At 38.5% G+C, this 19,783-nt stretch overlaps 1 protein-coding gene and 1 long non-coding RNA gene across 6 annotated transcripts in view; both read right to left on the bottom strand.

Annotated features, from left to right (window-relative positions):
- The window catches only part of ppp2r3b (protein phosphatase 2, regulatory subunit B'', beta), a 28,050-nt gene extending 21,645 nt beyond the window's left edge, over window positions 1-6,405 (bottom strand). For 3 of the 5 annotated variants that reach the window (XR_007931596.1, XM_051905439.1, XM_051905443.1), the window contains exons 1-2: window positions 1,607-1,763; window positions 386-790 (exon numbers count right to left, since the gene is read on the bottom strand). Coding sequence is in view for 4 of the 5 variants with exons in the window: in XM_051905439.1 (XP_051761399.1) it covers window positions 386-736 (351 nt within the window). In the remaining variant the exon portion in view is untranslated. Of the gene's footprint in view, window positions 1-385; window positions 791-1,606; window positions 1,765-5,702; window positions 5,791-6,301 lie in introns of those variants that run through there. The other 2 variants (XM_051905440.1, XM_051905441.1) reach the window with 2 other exon arrangements.
- Window positions 6,406-7,797: 1,392 nt separating this feature from the next.
- On the bottom strand, window positions 7,798-14,863 carry LOC127518582 (uncharacterized). The gene is made up of 4 exons (XR_007931597.1): window positions 14,728-14,863; window positions 11,677-11,709; window positions 8,877-8,932; window positions 7,798-8,398 (listed from the first exon to the last, which is right to left on the bottom strand). It is a non-coding gene; the product is annotated as an uncharacterized LOC127518582 (long non-coding RNA).
- Between the last annotated feature and the right edge of the window lie 4,920 nt (window positions 14,864-19,783).

Raw genomic sequence — 19,783 nt, 5'->3', positions numbered from 1 at the left:
AGGGAAAAGTAGTTTAACCCTCTCTAAGTGGCTGTTACTAAAATGGACATGTAGCACCATCTGATCATAAATGACGACATTTCTTGAAATTTCTACTAAACAAAACAGGCTGTATGTGCTAGATAATCACTTTCAACTCAGTGGTTTCTATATTAACATATGTAAAAAATTTACTGAAATGCTAACTATTTGAAAAATAAAATAAACTGGGTTGTGTGTGTATTTGTGATATTAGGGACTGATGGATTTGAGACTGTCCCACATATGAAAATTGGTAGAATACAAATTTCTTTAGACTGAGTGGGCCTGGATACAACAGTCTGCAAGATGATAGATCAGGGGTAATGCTGCATTGTGAAGGGAATGAGGAGCACAGGTTCTTTACCTTCTTAGTGCTGACGGAGCGTCGCAGGGCCCTCGCATTCACTCCCGCTCTGTTATTGCTGCCACTCGCAGATGGCAGCGTGGCGGAAGGAGGGCTGCATGGAGCACCAAGGGCCGCAGTCATTCTGTCCGTCGCATTAGTCTTTGATGCAATGTTGTTGTTGTTGTTTTCTGTTAATAAAGTGCTTGTGCTCTTAAAATCGCCATGACTTAGGTCTATTTCTTCGCCATTCTTGATTTTGTTGAGGTAGTCTTTTAGCATCGCCTGAGTACTCGGCTCACTTAACCAAAAGAGGAAGAGCTCATCGACCTTCATCTTCAGGACAGGCTGAAGTGTTTGTGGTGATGCCATTTCTGGTTAGCTTCATGCAGCCAAGATCCTCCCCCCAAAAAAGATAAAAATGACCTAAAGAATAAAGCAGAAAAGATCATCAAACTCCTTTGCCAAATTTAATGTTTGAACATGCACTAAGCAATTCACAAATGACTGATTCATATATACATACATACATATACACACATATATATATAGACAAAGGTATTCGGTATAAAACTACAAGACAAAGACGGAAATTTTACTGAAATTATTTTAATTCTTTATTTTTCATCTGTCATACAAATTAAACAGAACATAAACACAGCACAAACAAATGTTTGCTAATCTTCACTCACTACCAAGAAGCTTGCATCAATTTACCCTTTACAAAAATTACCATGGTAATTTAGGTCCTACCACTCATATAGTCACTTTTACTATGGTAACTTGGTATTCGGTTCCAGTGTCAAAAATACTTAAAATTTTACTCGAAGTTTAATGGGTTTTTACAGATTTCGTATTTACTCTCTTATGGTTTAACAGTATTAATAAATGCAGTTGCTATGATACTGAGGCGTCAACTTTGGTTACTAAACATCCCACCGCGGAGGACAAAACTGGAGAAACACACCGTAAATATCTCATTAAGCTCACTTTATTTTTCCTCACAGTTCCACACATAAGCCAAAAAAACGTGTTTAAACAGAACCAAAGCTAAAATATGACAGAAATAGGCTGGCTTATTGCGGTTGCTAGCTGACAACACGCAGCATCTACTTCCACAGCTAACGGACAACGGGTAAATAATTACATAAACATCGCCAGTATTCCACAACAACGCTAAAGAAACGTATTTTTAATCGGTAAACAGTACAGGATAAAACGTAACTAGTTGCATTACTCTACCTGCTGTTATCAGGACGAGTTTTGGTTGTTATCGTTCATTCAAACACTTTGAATCAAACTCTCGTTTCCTCAGGTAACCGGGAAAAGTTTATATCGCGAGAGTAGTATCGACTCGTTCGTTTGAAGTTGTTCTTTTAAAGATTCAATCAAACCGATTCGCAAGAGTAAAGCGTTCGAATCCTGTGAGTTGCCGTTTGGAAGTGTAAAGAGTTGAATGCTACGAGTCACTGGCTGAACCGAACGTTTTCTGGTCTTGTTCGACTCCAAATGAATCTTTGTTTAAAGGGAAAGATTTCTGTCTAAATGTGTATACATCTCTATTTTTAACGAAAAATAGATAATTTTCACTAATGCTCTAGAACTATTTTAATTTAGCTAGATGCTCAGTTCCCATGTTTTTCCATCATCTGCAAATGTTAAAGATTTTTATGAGGCGAAAAAAGTTATTTTCAATGATACTATTATTTTTACTCATACTTAGAAAATGTGTTTTGTTCATCTGATGTGCTAACCCATTATTAAATAAACTAAGTTTCTCTTAGAATACTTCACTTGCTTTACTGATTTATTTAATATGTGGACATATTCTGTTTAAGAGTAGAATATCATTTAAATATGACCGTGAACAAAAAGGTCTCAAAATGCAGTGGAAATTGCATTAGACTACTGCATTAGTGCCATGTAGAGGTGTCCTGATAAATTAATTCTAATGACCACAATGTTAGACTGATCAAACTATAATATGGAGCCCCCTGTAATGTTCCTGAAATTTACAGTAACACCACATTAGACATTGTACTTAACAGAAAGAACTTTCTTGTTCATGTAATGATTTCGTTACAGCCATCGCTGTGTATAAATTGTTTAAACTAGACTACTGCTGTAATACCATTATGCTTATAGGGAAACACAGAAAACCATATGATCTACAGCACAGTCTGAAATCCTTTAATGGTTATTCCACCCTGTACCTCATGATTTTTAATAAAAGCACAAAAGGACACCCTCTTTATTCAAAAAAACATTTCGATTTGTAATTCACATAATAAATCAATGCTTAGTGGGAAGAATGGATTTCACAAGACACTTCAATTGCTCTCAGATGTTTGGATTCTTTATTTGAGATCACAATGGGGAATGGGAATGATGATCATGCCTTTGAAAATCCATGGAGATTTTCTCATGCTATATTGATGTTAACGGTACATATGGAGGAGGAACTTTCATTGCCCAATATAATTTCAAAAAGAAAATGTTACTGATAGTAGACAAGCACCATGATCTAGTTGCATTCTAATTGCACCTGTCTTTTTATTTTTACTTTTCAGAAAATAAGTGTCTGATTTAACAACGAATACAGGCATAGGGAATTAGTGTATGACACACACACTCACACACGACTGGGCAGAAATATGAAACACTTCTTTCTGTGGCTACAGTCACCAGGCAAGACTGCAACATCTATAATTTTGCTTTTAACTTTGGGAAAACTTTCAGGTTTTTGACTTCAATGATTTACAAGCATGTTGCATGCGAACTGCACTAAAATACATTTCCATTTTGAGTTCACAGAGAAGTTTAATATTTGTTGGACAGCAAGGTACTCAATTATAAACATAATTATGCGCATATTCCTTTTATTGTTTTATTTAATCACACTAAAGTACCAAGGTCAAGTAGCATGTCATCAATATTAATCGAAGAACATCACGGTATTTAAAGCTATTTGTTTGTTTATGTGCTATTAACTGTATTTAAAGGCAGATAAGCCAGTTTCCTTTCAAGATAAAAAGGAATGGACATTACATCATGGCGTGAATTATTTCATGCATTAACTAAATTGCCCCCTAAATGCTTCCTACAAAAATGAGTAACCTATTTTAGAAAAATGTGTTTCATCTATTAATTGACTTGAGATATCAATCTAGCTTTTTTCCCTTAAACATGAGAAGAAAAGTTGTGCGATTCCCCCCAATGCTGGACAAAGAGCCGATTCTTTCCCTGACATGCCCGCATGCCACGTGAATGTGGAAATAGGTTTTGGTTATTTTTGCCAAAGACGTTACAGCACATTCATCCCTGTGAAGGTAAAAGAGGCTCGTTGAGCCCCCCCAGGGGCCTGGGGACCCGAGCCCCACCTTTGAACATGCATCACATCAGTCTTTCATTTCAGCTCCCAGAATTTCATCATTCATTTCACATTATCTGAAGCTCTCTCATAGGGAGCTTTGCTCGCTGTCGAGACGTCTCTGTTGCTTCAAGATCTGTTTGAATAATTCAGAAAAAGCAGGAGAAGATTAGAAGGCATTGGATTTGACTGCATGAAGAATCAGTCCAACAACTCCCATCATAGTTATCAGTGGATCTGTGCTCAGGCAGACTGTGGTATAGCTGTGGTTTAGATGTATTTACTGCGGTGTAATATCTCATTGATGTGAGTGACAAGGTGTAGATTGAGAATTTAACTCACTTTTGCGTCACGAAATCAATAGAAGCATAAATACAGTTTAAATGCTGTAATTCAGGGCTACAGTCTGAGCTCAGCACAGCTCAGCTCATGTTCAGATTTTTAGAATGCGAATGATCTGAAGATTTTGAGCTGAAACTGTATAAAGAACAACCTAAAAGGCAATGGTTTGCACTCCAAATAAAGAGTTGGGATCTGCAATTAGTCTTTAAATAATTGTTTTCAAACAAGGTTAAAAATGTACAGTTATACATTATACTGTTAATTTAGTTTTTTGTGTAGGTAAATTGTGTATTCACCAATATGCCCAGAAAAATAAGTAGCTTATGCAATAAAATTAAAGAGACTGCAATTAAAAACCATTAATGACCTACAAACTCAGAGCTTGAATTGAACGAGGCAAATTGTCATCAGTGATTCAACATTATTTTTTTCTGCCTTTAATAATAACCATTTAATGTGAGAGATTATGTTATTATTATTTTAAAAGGGCCACAATTTGTCATGAAATTAATCACACATTAAAAAATTAATTTTTTTAATGAGCAAGAAAATTCAGTGATGTCTTATCAAAGGCGGCTAATTGTGATCTTTCAATAGAGCCAATATTCTCTTTATCTCTGCCAAAGAATGTCTCCTTTGACCACAGCAGTATCTTAATTTGTGATCATCCTCTTCAGTATGTTATAAAGAGTCCAAAAGTTTTCCAATTTACCCAAAACACGTGTTTCCATCTGGTTGGTGTCCAGGGATATATTTATGTGAATATTACACATAAAAGGTGACCAACATATTTAAAATTTATATCTAAATTAAAAATGCAAATCTCTACACACACATTGGGTTTTCATGTTTTATGGGGAAATTCCATAGACATCATGATTTTTAAACTGTACAAACTGTATATTCTATCTCCTAACCCTAAACCTACCCATCACAGAAAACTTTCTGCATTTTTACATTTTCAAAAAACATAGTATATGATTTATAAGCTGTTTTCATCATGGAGACCAAAAAATGTCCTCAAATGGATAAGGATATTGCCATCTTTGTGGGGACATTTTGTCCTAATAACATAGGGTATACCTGAACCAGACACACACACATGTAACCGATATATTTAAAATTTCAATAAAAGGTTTAAAATTTGAATATATATATATATATATATATATCTGCAGCTCAGGGGCCTTGAGTCTGTCAGATCACATGATCTCATGGAAACGTGTTCTGTCTTATTCCTAAAACATTATTCCACCTCACCTTCTCAGAGACGTCTTGACGTTTGGGATGTAAAGATCTGGTTCTTATAATTAGGACGTGAGTCAATCCACTCAAAGTGCTTCAGTTACAAATGTACGGTACCATGGCAACAGATATGGCTGACTGTATGGTAAAATGATACATTAAAAAAAAATCTTTCAGAGGACAGTATACCCTTCTCAGCCATTGTATCATATGAGGAAATATCTGTTTGAAATGTGCTGAAAAGGACACACACTTTTCACATCACAGGAGGCTAAAACCTTGGCACAGCTCCCTAAAAAGGATGAAAACAAGCCATCTAGTCGGACAGAATCAATGTAAAGCCATTACATTAGCAACCCTGGGAGTAGGGAGCATGTGTACCTGTGCAGCATGTAGACAGTGGAGACTGCAGTGATGGCCTTCTCGAGCATCTGCAGAAATCTGCAACTGCAGGAGCCTTTGCAGGAGTCTGTTGGCATACAAATACACTCAGATGTGGAATATAAAAAAAAACACGCCTTAAACTGTCTGTACCTGTGTACAGGAGGCACAGACAACAATAATCTGTGTGCGTGTGTGCTTATGCAAGGTCTGATATTGCAAGAGTGCCCTCCTACCGAAATTACATCCATTGTCTGTTATTGCTAATCACTGACAGAGCACGTTGTTCACAGCAGGGAAAAAGAGGGCCACCGAGAACAAGCCTGACTGATTCCCACTGAGCTAATGTGTGGAGGACATGAGAAAAAAACCTCTTATTTGCACGCTTGATTTTCAACATGTTTTGCTCGTTTTTGCTGTTCTTTGTTCGTTTACTCAAAATGGCGTGACAACTGAAGAACACGCATGTTGATACAGATCAACAGCGGCCTTAAAATTGTTTTCAGCCACAGGACCATTACACAATTTAAGTATGATTTTTTTTTTTTTATAGTCTTTTAATTGATTGAATAATATAACAAAAATGTGGCTATTCTTACCGGAACAGCTAGTCAGAAGTTTAAAGGACTAGCACACAGCGTCTACAGTTCAATTGAAAAAAACACTGTTGCATAATTACTCCACTAGATGGCAGTACACGCTATTTATATCTTCAAACAGACGACAGAGCAAAGATTTTACTTAATAATACTTTGAGACACCGAGGTTATGAAAACAAACCAACAAAGAAATCACACCTGCCAAAATATTTTGATATTTGAATTAGCCTGCTATCCTATAAAAAATTCTTTGAAAATTGGATTAAAATGGCAATTGTCAACAGTCTGAAACACTCACATGAAGGTGAAAGTGCACTAAAACAGGCTTAAAATAAACTTGCCACTGAAAAAAAAAACAAAAAAACCATCAAAGCTTTTATTACAACACACATCATACAAATTCTTTAAAAAATAGTGGGTCAAGAACAAGCTGACAAAATTCTCTCACATGACTTTTTACATATCCCTAGATATCAAACATTAAAAGCTTTTCTGTCTAACTCATTACTAGTGAGACAGGGTCACTCACTGTTTCTTTGTCCTGAAATGAAAATATAAGCTATGAATGTTTCTCTGCACAAAAAAGTCTTAACTACAAAAATGTATTGAACATTTTTAATTTTATTACCCATGAAAAAAAGATACAGATTATTGAGCACATGTTGTCACAATTGGAACCTGATATTAAATAGCCTATTTTATTTGATGGCCTTTCAGCTAAATTTAAACAGTAAAACATTTATGAAGTGCACAAAAATTCAAGAAAAAGAACAGAAATACTTTAAACGATAATATACAAAATAATCAAAACCTAGTTTTGGCCAACAGATATTATAATGAATGAATTAATTTATGAAATATTATTATTATTTCCTGAAAATTACAACATTTAAAACAAATGTGACAACTTTTCCCAACATTTTTTGAAATATACCCTTGTCTAAAACACAGGTCAACTTTTAGACTGATAAAATATAGGTTCATCATATAGTTGAGCCTTGTATTAATATATATTAGTGCAGTTTATTATGTCACTCTAAAGCCTAAAAATACAATGATATTGTGGGCCTAATTGTAGTTTGGAGGATAGGATTAAAAAACATATTCTAAGACTATTTTGACTTGGTAAAAACAAAGAAACAAATTGTGTTATTGAACTTACGCCTAAATATGTTATAGTCATAACAACAACTAATCCCAGTCTTATATTTATGTGAATACATATAGTGATGGAAAGTTGAAACATTTCATTCTTGAATTATTCAGCAATGGTCTTGTGTATATTTACAATTTCTTGTGTCATTAAATGGTTCCATATAACCAGATCTCACAGCTATGAGACAATCAGGGACAGAGCAGTTACACAGTGAATGTTGGCTATAAATAAAGACAGCACATTATATGAAAAAACAGAATCTTTTTAGATAAAATCACTTTTATTATTCACATAAAAGTCCAAATGTACACTTCATCAAACTAGTGTCACTCTAGGGTTCCAAAAGCATGTCTACAAGTGAGAAAAACATGCCGCAGAGGCCGACTGTCCACACGGCCAGACTGCTCAACGCTGCCTTCTATTATGATGTCAGCGCCTGGGTTGAATAGCATTCAATATCTCAAGGACGGCCGTTAGTGGAACATCAATAGAATAATGCAGAGCAACACTAAACAGTCATTGCTCATAGTTGCCCAGTTCATTTGCCCATTGATTTATTGATATTTCTCTGCTTAATGCAATTAAAGCACAGCAATTAGGGGTGCTGAAAAACAGGTTGTTTGTGTTATTATGTTGCCCTGAAAGCATCTATCCACCCTGAGGCTGTGCCCCTCCCTGGATGTCATCTCTCAATATGATTATGATATATGTTGACCATATCATATCATTGGACGATTCTAACACAGCATGCAGCAGAGATCTTTTCAAGAAACCATCCATCTGCCCGAGGAATATAATTAAGGACGAAATCTACAGTGGCCAATGTAAAATAAATATAAGCATAAAGCAGTCATGACACTCTTCCCAGCAGGGAAATTGGTGAGTGCAGTAATTTTCTAACCAGGTTTTGAGATTGAATTTCAACATCAAGTGTGAAGCTCCTGTGGTGAGAAAAACACAACTGTCAGTCCAATAATAATGCAAAATAAAACAAAAGAATGAAGAGGACAGACAAACACTCCTATTGGTTGCCTCCAAAAATAACAGCACTATAAACAAATAAAACTGCAAATAACTATCTGGAAGTGTTTAAAAAAGATACAATCCACTTCATTTAGGTCCATTCATTCACTTCCAACACCGAGCAGCTTGGTTGAAAATCAAAATAAAACAAGGAACGGTTGTGGAATGACAAAAAGTAAAATTGTTCTCTACAGCCGGTGTCGGTCTGCTGGGGTTTGAGCTATCGAGGTACTCAGCTGTCAGAGTAGTAGATATAGGGAGATTTGAGAGCAGATTAATAGACTGCTTTGTGGGTTCTCTCCCTCATTTCTGCTCCCTTCCTGTTTTTTAATTCATGCAAAATTAGAATAAAAACCTTCGTAGTAACATGCAGATTCTTATGCAAAGCAGATTTACCTATGGTGCACGGACCGCTGCGTTTGGCTTTGATCTGTGTTTCTGACACTCTCCAACTATAAAGAAGAAAAGAACTTAAAAACTGTAAAGGCTCTTAATTGAACTGAACATAAAAGAAGATACATGGTGTTAATTGGTCTATGCTAAGAATAATTCAGGCCTTAGAGACTACTGTCCCTTACCGGCCCCCCTGCCAAAGTGTCAAGATTTACATCTTTAATTCAAGATTTCCCCGTATTAATTAACTCTCAGCAAGATGTGAATCAGTTCATTATAAAGTATAATAAACGGCAAATATATATATCTTTTCTGGTCTGTGAATATCAGTTTTCTTCAGTGAGCACAGTGAAATGTTTCCCCTCTTTTTTTTTTTACCTCGCATATTTTTGGGAGAAACTTGTCAAACTGATTTTATTCCCTTACAATGAAGGCAGATTTATTTATATAAATGTAAGCACATTTTGACAATAAATATTTGGAAGCTCTTAAACACAAAGTTCTTTTTGCTGGCATACAGCGTTTATTGCACTAAGATAAAAAAAAACAAACAGAATATGGTCAAATTCATTAAATTTTAAAGATAAATATTCAAATAAACAGCAAAGAGATTCTATCCAGCACTAAATATTCAATTTCATTTAATCAAAATTCTCAACCTTTCACAGGATTTTACAAAAATTAAGCCAATGAATGAAACTAGAAAAACAAATCATTTTCACTCACGAAAAATATACAAAATGCTACAACCCAAAACCCATGTGAATGTGTAATGGGCTTCGGCGTCTTCCGTTCAGCGCAGTGCAGAAAACAAATCTATCGCCTCAGCGGCCATGAGACCATTTGAAATTCTACCTCTGCTTCAGACTGCATTCCTCAGCTATGGCACTGCTTGGGTTGAGCGTGTTTCATTGTAAAGTAAAGCAATTTCAACACTCCACCCCCTTTGTGACCTTTCATTATCACAGCCCAGTACGTGGCTCCTCTATCCCAGAATCCTTGGCTCACCGCTGAAGATGATAGATGGGACAGTAGAAGCTGCTGGACAACACTAGCATTTAGGGAGGCAGAGCAACACACATTACCACTAATGCACCGCAATACAAGCGCAAGGTAACAGCATTGCACAATAAGCTTGCAAGAGCACACTAAGCATTATAACTTACCAGGCTTGATTTGGAAGTGGTACTGAAAAATTTTGAATAATATTACACAAACAGTTCTCATGCACCTTGGATTTTTGTATTGTTTTTGATGTAATTTATTATTTTTTTTATAAAAGATTTTACAGTAATTTATTGACACAAAATGCGTGATTTTACGGGGCTAAAAATGATTTGATAAGGAAACCTGCAGGGATGTATTAATTAAAAAAGAGGGAATCTAATTAACATTCTACAGTGACTTAAAAGCTGAATATTATTAGAGCTGCAACCATCAGTGTGATGAAAAGAGAAACATGACAGTGAAATTTAAATTCAAAGAGCTGCGAATAATGTACACACAGATCAAAAGAATAAACAGTGGGAAAAAAAAAATAACACCACAAAGTTTAATTTCCCTGCCATGCGAGAACGAGTACAAAAGCACTAGGAGACAGTGCTCTCACAAACAACAGTCTGCTCGTTGATGAGCTCTAATGCTGCCAATTAAAAGGTGTCACAAACAGACACGCTAGGAGCGCCACATCCCGAGATTCGTCTGCTCTCATGTGGCCTAAATTCTCTAGATCAATGGCTTCGCCTGCATCACCGAAAAACAAACCAATATGCTCATAATTTCGTCCGCGAGAAATGTTTCATCCTTCACCTTGAGTTTGCATCGGCCCTTCGGCTAATCTGCCGCATGTTGAACCCGCTAGTCATTCCTAGCGGTGTACATTTAAAGCGTATTAGCATTTGTCCCTGCAGTGCGTCTGGGTGCCAAAGAGCCTGTAATTATTATTCATTAGTATTCATTAGTGCTGGGTCCTGCCCGGTGTGTAGCTCATGTTGAATCAGCTCTGGTGTTAGATTTCTGACGGGGCCTGGGTGTGCAGGTCAGGGAGGATTCCTTAATTAGGCTTACAAGTCACAAGTTATTTTCCACGTTCTACACGCGAGGTTAAGAACGCAACTGTGATATCACTCCACTAGGACGAGAGGAGAAAAAGCAAGGATAAAAAGAAAACGTGGCTCCTATCTTTTGCCTCTAATGCCTGTCTTAGACAAGCGTGATTAGTTCAGCAGGCTACGTTCATTATGCGTTTGGCCAGATGAGAAGGTTTTTACTTTTTTAAAATTAACTTAAAATGCACGTTCATTGCGAACGTCCAGTCTGTGGAAAAAAACCTTGGGATGGGTTGTGAGCTCAGAGTAGGTTGCTGAAAATTTTGGCTCGGCTATACAGAATTTATCATCAAACTACTCAGCAAAACAAAAAGATGCTAATGCTCCAGAGAGACATGAGATCAAGTATGTATTGGAGGTCTGCCGTCTGCAAAAAAATTGCAGGCCTCTGTGTCAGAAAGTTGGTATTTAAAAACAAATTTGTGTCATTTGAGAGCTGCTACATTGCGCCGCTGTATTGAGCAAGAACAAGCCGAGTTTGGGTGGTGGATTGAGCACATTTTAGTTACTGTAAATATTGCATCATTATAATTGCATCATGGCTGTATTCAAGTCAACAAATACATAAACATCTAAAACGTTTTTATGGTGTCATCAAATGAGTCTCGTAGGGTGGCGGTCAGACACACTGTAATATGTTACATTTTAAAGGCATAGTTCACCCAAAAATAAAAATTCTGTCATCATTTACTCACCCTCAAGTCGTTCCAAATCTGCAGGACTTGTTTCTGTGGAAAACAAAAGAAGCTATTATGAAAATAAGTATTTGACAGCTAATATTAGATTCTATATTGATGTAATGGTGTTTGAAAGTGTCTGTACAATATAAAATAAAGAGCTTGATTTTATATTACAGGCATAATGAGACCCAGTAAGGAATCCGTAAGTAATCACATTCACAAGTGAATCTAAATGAAAAATATTGCTGCTGTTGACCATTTGGACAATGTGTCCCTGAAGAGCATCTATAAAGCACTGAGAAAGGGATATTCTCAATTACACTCCCCATAATGGGAACGATTGTTTCTCGGTCTCAACTGTTTATCATTACGGTTATCGAGACGTTTATGGTATTCACAATGGAGCAGAAATAATGAGAGAGGAGTGGGTGGGTTAAACATCAGGGTGAACTCACATTATTCCAACCCCCATCAGCATCAGAGAACCATAAAACCCCACAAATGATAATTGTTATGGTCTATGCATGTAGGAGGGTGGATTGTTAGCTGGAGCTGAATTTCCCTGCATGGTTTGCGCTGCACAGCTAATTGTGTAATTGTTAGCATGACTGAGTGCGCTTCTTCCAGGCACGCCGGTGGCTCTGGAAAGGACCAAAGTATAACTGAATTAATCTAATCAGAAAATAATTATGCTTGCCCTAGAGAGAGTTGGCTCAAATTTATCAAGCTCTCTCTTTCTCTTTTTTTTTTTTTTTTGTTAAGCATGCCGCAGAGATGGGATTTACCCATCAGTCCGGGTCCCAGATCTTACAGCGGACATGAGCACGATAGGGGGTCACATTCACGCAAGCTGTACACCTTCAGACAAAACGCAGTGGAGACGTCCCATTCCCAACGTCACTTAAGTTTAATCAGAGACATATATATACGTACAAGGGTGTCACGTTCCTCGAGACCCTCCCAAAAAGTGAGCACCTCCCACCCGAGCCAACTGCAAGTCCCCCATTAGAAGATTCCAAAACGCAACTGAACGGATGACATCTTCCCGCGTCTCAAGTGTGCGCGTCTTCCTTTAGATAAATGACACTGCTATATAGGTGCGCTTGACAGCTTTCAGATTGGAGCAGAGAAGAGAGAACTTTTTAAGTGAGATGGGTTAGCTGGGTAAATCTATCAAGGGGTCTGTCCTGGGAGAGAGGCGGGAGAGGGGGCTATGAAGAGCCCCGCTGTGCAGCAAGCTTCCATGCTGCGCACATCCTCGGCTCTCTGACAGTTGTGCTCAGCCTTCACTGTAATAATGAATAAAAGGAAACTCCCTGTAGATTACATATCTTCCATGTTTTGACATTGACCTTAATACATAATTTAACCACAAAGCCTGAAGAGTGTGTAACAAGATAAGATAAGACCAGACGAAAACCAGCAAACAAGGGTGATGCTAAGTTGTAAATTGGATCCAAGAGGACACAACCGGAGAAATAAGGAGGAGAGGGACGAGTGACAAGGCGAGAGAGGGAGAGCGTGCGTGTGTGAAGAGCGATGCTCCAGAGGGCCTGCTGGAAAATATGTCTTGAGCTCCTTAAAGAGCTCAGGGAGCTGTTGAACAGCCTAAGCAGCGCTCTCGATGCCACCTAGTTAATAATTGCTGAGATTGGCTGCTCTGAGCGCAGACGTGCTACTGGCATCTGTGTTCCCATGAACGCCACAGAAAGGCTGCACCGTTTCACCTCTTTCCAAATTCCCAGCGGTCCAATGAGTGGTTCATCTTAATGCCGCCACACATATATCTACTGTATACAATGTGCTTTTGGGTACACGCTGGAGATTTTAAATCAAATACAAATTTGTTGTCAAGTCTGTTTTCTCAGCATTATGAAGCTGGTGGATCCATTTACTTTCGTCAACGTGTGTGTGTGTGGCGATGTGAGCGATGAGACAGCCCCTTTGGAGCGCTTGTTGAACTCTTGTATCTGCTGTGCATGCACTATATGACAGGAAAGGGACAGCCGTAAAGAGCCATCACATCAAATTGGTGTCATCGCATGACAATGCAGTGTGACACGCTGTTACTCCATAAATTTGAAGAAAATGTCACGCGGAGCTCTGTGTTGACCTTCCTTTAGCATGAAACTGTCTCCCTGGGACAGAATGTTTTTCTTTACAGGACTTTCTAGTAAGTGAAAGAGTAAAATGTTAATATTTTGACTTGAGTCAGGGCTTATTTTTTCTCACTAAGTGGGAAAAAATAACTATTATTAGTTTTTTCTTCAAATCCAGACTTCTTACACATTTTTTCCCAGCACTGATTACTTATACTTAGCGTCAGCCCACATGCACTCACTTATCAAAACATTAGATGGCAGTACGGAATATCCCATAATTCATGCTAATGCTTGACACTATGCAAATGAGGACTGCACATGCTTTACTACTACTTTTAAAGGAATAGCTCCAATACGTGACTCTGGCTACATTTCTGCAAAACTGGAAAAATGTCCCTATACAGTACATACATTTCACTGCAGTTTCCAGATTAAATGAACACTTGAGGAAGTAAAACACCAACAACTTGTGTTCCTTTTCACAAAAGTTATGATTACAGGGGCAGATTTTTTATTAATAAAGACTTATGTTCGTGTGGTTCGTTGAACGATACTATAGGTCCGTTCACACCAAGAAGGATAACTATAAAGATAACTATAACGATAATTAGCCTATATTTGCGTCCACACCCCCGAACGATAATGGACTGTTTATTCTAAGCTCACGTGCTGCAGTTTCAAAGTACATGTTTTTGCTGTTCTTGTTGCATTTACACGGCTTTAACCAGCAGGTGTCCTCAGCATGTTATGTTTCGAGTGAATAGCTAGTGCAATCGATCTAATCTTAACAGTGAATTTAGCTAACAAAGTCAATATAGTGGAATAAAAACAACGCCTAGTCATTTTCACTGCAACGTCAAAGGAAGTAAGTGTCGAAACTAGCGTTGGATACCTCAGGTAATTTTTATGTTACACTGTTTGCTAGCCTGGCATAATGACTCATCGTTAATACTTCTCTTCTCACCATTTATTCCGAGGATATGACCGATTGTTTTCCATATATCTTTGAAAAGAAGGGTTGACTTGTCAAAAAGTTGTGGCTTTTTCTGGACCTCGGCGATTAACTTCTCCGCAGTGTCGTCTGCCATTTTAAATGCGCGAGCCCTTAAATTAGATTGGATTCTGATTGGCTGTCAGTGTTTTATCGTTCAACAGTTGGAAAAAGTTATGAAGTGATCCCAACTATATCGTTTCTCTATATCGTTATCGTTATAGCTGTGGTGTGTGCTATTCTTTTATATTTAGAACGATTTTTTAGAACTTTATCGTTATCTTTATAGTTATCGTTCTTGGTGTGAACGGACCTTATGGCATGACCTCAAAACACTTTTACCACAGTGCATGATTTGTAAACAAATACATTCTGACATTTGCATCACATAACCAGCTCCACATGTAAAGCCTTTCTGCCATAGCAAACTTGCTTGGTAGTCCACCTACAGCATTGCTCTTGCGATGCAGAGCGCTCGGGTACGAGTCCCGTGAAACACAAGTTACAACACTCAAAAAAAAAAAAAAAGAGCTCAAAGCCTGCTGGAAGGAAGCTATGGCAGTGTTGTAATAAAATGTTGCATGATATGTGCATTAAGTCAGTGGTTCTCAACTCCAGTCCTTGGGACCACTGCTCTGCACATTTTGTATGTCTATCTTATCTGACACGCTCAGTTCAGTTCATGGAGCTTTCTCCTAACGAGCTGATGATCTGAATCATGTGCGTTAAATAAGGGAGACATACAAAATGTGCAGAGCAGGGGGTCCTGAGGACTGGGGTTGAGAACCACTGCATTAAACAATGTAATAAAATGTTGCCACAGTCACATTGGACTGTTTCTGAGAAAATTGAACACCCTATTTAGCCCCAGTCACTGGACATTTCACTTTGAAACTGAATTGAAACATTTTTTTCCCATCACACTGAGCTGTTTAATAAATCCACATCTGCAATGGAGAAAAAACTATAACGCTTATAGTGCCTCTTGTGGACGTCACCTGTAAATGTAGTCACTTATTTCTGATGAGCCTGGTTTGGATAGTTGAAAATGAAAATTATATAATTTTTTACTCACCTTTTGTATTCTGTGAAACACAAAAGAAAATACTTTGAAAAATGTTTTTTTTTTTTTTTTTTTTTTTCATACAATGAAAATCAATGGGGTCCAATGTTGTTTTGAAATCTTTTGACTTTCATTGCATGGACAATTTTCTTTTTTTTTTTTTGCACATCCTTCAAAATATCTTGTGTGTTCTGCAGAAGAAAGAAAGCCATACAGGTTTGGAGTAAATGATGACACAATTTTCATTTTTGGGTGAACTATCCCTTTAAAGCATGCATTACCTTTATATCAGGCTGGAATAATTAAAAGACCTTAATTGCACGCCTCGTTTGTTACATGTAAAAACAAATTCCTCTGGAGTTGCCCTTTAGGGCACAGCAAACAGCATAAAAATCAGTGATGATGCAAGTCGTATGCCTCTTAAGATCTCCTTTGCATTGCAACAAGCTGGGATTCTCATTATGATGATGATGATGATGATGATGATGGTGGTAGTGATGAATATGAAGATGGTTGAATATAAGAGCCCCAGATCTCCCCTGCAGCTGGACAGTGACCTCCTCCCCCCTTTAGTTCTCAGCGGGGCGCCTGGCTGAGGAGCCCCCACCTCCCCTCCCCTAAACTCCAGCCAGCTTCACTCTACACCGCCATTTGAAGTCCTGGAGCCCAGTCTGCATATTAACTAACTACTGCAAATGTGAGCCGAGCAGGCCGATAAATAAAAGATTTGTGAGGCTCTGTAAGGTTTGTGGGCTCTCTCGCTCTCGCACTCTGTCAGCCAAGCCCCAGAGCCTGCCCTGTCACACCAGATGGAAGGCCCTCGAGACCCCCGACTTGGCCGCCTTACAACTGGCTCTGAAGCGGCTCCAAACAGCTCCAGCTGTGTGCCGGGGCCCTCGCCATCGGTGCGACGGTGGCCGAGGATGGAACGGGGCTTTCCAGGGAGAGGGAGGGGCACTGTCAGTACAGCACTCATCCAATCAGCCTGTAAACAGACTCATTTGACACCAGTAATTGGAGGGAGATCAGAAGGCTTCAGCCAAGAGGGGGTGGGGGGTTGATCCTATCAGAAAATGTTCTCCCAGATCAAAGATTTACACTCTAAAATCCTTGATTATGTGACATGGAGACACATTAGATGCATTTTTCCTTGCACTGGCAGGGAGAGATGAGCCACGTGGACAGCGCCAAAAAATCCAGCTGATCAGCCACATTCATTGGCATAATGTGGCGTTTGACTGAGGAGGGGAATTAGAAACTGCACAAACGGCATTACGGAGAGGCCTATGATTTTGTCGGCAATTAAGTTTAAAAGGAGGCTTAGAAGTAGAAAAAGGCCTAGGGATGCATCTCAGAATTCATTGTTCTATCCAATTGATTTTGAACTTGGCAATTTTGTTTGGCAATGTTTTCTTTTCTTCATAACTTCATGTCTGGAAGCCAGCACATCATTTGAGCTCCTGATACTTGAGCACAGCGTATCTTTGTGCATCTCCTCTCGCTGACTAAAACCTGTCCACTAATGATCAACCACCTGCACAATGGAGTTTCGTTGCCCTATTAGCTTTCATGTCTGAACCTCCAGACTCAACTTCCTCGTCTGTTTTATTCTACGTGGACACACTCGTCTTCGTGTTTTTGGACTTGAATGGGAGCTAGTTTGCAAAGAACTTATTTTTCCGTAGAGAGCGCCGAACGTTATGAAGATTTAACTTTCCCCCTTTGATTCCCTCCTGACATTCATCCTTCAGCCTCTCTTTAAAGTCCCACTTTCAAACCCTAATGGCTGTCATGTCATTTTGTTCTCTAGACTCTTACTCAAAGTGTCATTGGCATAATGGTCGTCCGCCGTTGGCCTCTTTTGATCATCCATGCTGTGTGCGAGAGGTTCTAGTGTGGATACTGGGGGGTAGGAGAGGGGCACTTGACAATCGCCAATCCCCTCACCCATTCTTGGAAGAGAGCGCTTTGACCGGAAATCTAAAATTCACTTTCAAATGGTTCATTTCGTTTAATAGCTTCACAGAAGCAGTACACTCATTAAAATGCGTGAGGAAGACACGTGTCAGATTCTTCCTGTATCAGCATCTCAGGCGCATCTCGGAGAGACAGAGAGAGAGAGAGAGAGACGAGGCCCCACCCTCTCCTCATTGCTTTCTCTTCCAGATCCATCATTCTCATGCGCTGCCCACCACACCTGCACATCCAGGCATTGTGATGGACCATCCAGATGGTACTGAAACGTCTTACTACTTATATGTATAAAAAAAACAACACAAAGAAATTCAAAATTATTAGTTCACGGAGTAAAATGTGCAAACAGCAGCACATCAAGAATAATTACATATTATTCTTTTTTCTTATCACATCAAAAGGAGCATTCACACTTACAGCAATTTGCAGCAACTAGCCTTTTTTTTTTTTTTTCTCAGTGAGAGTTGGCCATTTCTGGTGACATGAGCAAAGTTCAACTTTATGCAAATGAGCAGCAGCAAATGTTATATGGCAACTGCCAAGTCCAGACAGTGATCTGACACATACGGCTGACATAATGACGGATTGTTGATCACTGCCAGTGTGAACAGGGTTAACTCCAACACATGCTCAAAAAATAAACAAAATTATATAATTTTTAAAACAACAAAAATATAGCTTTATCTGGTCAGTCTAAAGTCAAATGTACGTATAAAAGGGTATCCAACTGTTAGCTACAGAGAAAAATGATATATATTACAACAATTATATTACATGTACAAAATTATGTATGTATGTACATTATTTATTTGTGCCTAATACACATCTGAACATGATTTTAACTCAGAAGGAGTTGTTTGGAATGTGTACAGCACAAACTATAAAACAGAAAGAAAGAAAATCCGCCTCTGAATAGGCTTAGCTTCAAAAGGGCACCTTCAAAGACCAGAGTCAACTTTTGGCTTTCAAATTCTCAGATATTAATAAGAGCAAGTAAATCTGGGCAGCATATAGTCTTCTTATCGTATACTGTATGCATGATTATCTTATGTGATGACCCCATTAAAACAGAGGAAGAATATTGTCGACGGCATGAAAAAAAAGAAGTGAACTTTTCTGTTAAAAAAGTAAACTTTAGAACACATACTTTGTCAATCAATTTGTTTGTTTGTTTATTTATTTATTAGACCAAGTCTGCTGAATTTGCCCGCCCCCCCACCTCCCCCTACAGAGAACAATGATCTGAGCATGTGGCCAAGTGAATGTGATCCAAGGGCTAGAGAATAAAAGATGTCTCTTTCAATAACACACTTTCAGCATGTATTGAAAGGCATGTCAATTTCACTTTTCACACAGAGTGCTAGAGTTGGAAGAGAACAAGTTTTTCCATCGCAGACGCACTGCCATCCAAGTCACTATTGCGCAGTACTTAACCTGTATGACTGATACTTAAAACACAGGGAAACAGCAGGAGACGCAAGAGGATGGGATTTCAAAGCTCAGCAACATAACAAAAAAACAAGGCAACACAATCGGCACATTCACCAGGAAAGCACGCATAAAGGGCAGACTGAGTGTACCTCTTCCTGAACCATCTACTCGATTCTGCGTTCGCATTGGGGGAAAAAATCCATCATATTGTCACGTAATTAGCGAGAAAAATAAATTCTTCAAATGGCGGCCGTCAGGGAGGAAAATCTATACAACAGGAGAATGATAATGTTTGAAAGGGGAGATCTCACAGCTTTTCAAGTGCTCATGTGCTAGCCTGCAGAAATGAATCTCCAGAATTGAAACCTACAACTTCCACATAAATCTGACAGAACTGCCATAGTCTTGCACTGTTGCACGAAATTAACTCAGACATGTGATAGGACAACTTAGACCTGAAATCATGTGGGGGCAAACTCCGTAGAGACGAATCGCCTTTGTTCACCGTTGGACACATTTTTCCCTTCCATTTGGGAATCTGACAAAAGTCATGTTCTGCCC

This window comes from Ctenopharyngodon idella, chromosome 9 (assembly GCF_019924925.1).
Source record: "Ctenopharyngodon idella isolate HZGC_01 chromosome 9, HZGC01, whole genome shotgun sequence".
Classification (NCBI taxonomy): domain Eukaryota; kingdom Metazoa; phylum Chordata; class Actinopteri; order Cypriniformes; family Xenocyprididae; genus Ctenopharyngodon; species Ctenopharyngodon idella.
Note: the sequence above shows the minus strand (reverse complement) of the source record. Positions and strands in the feature narration are given on the sequence as shown.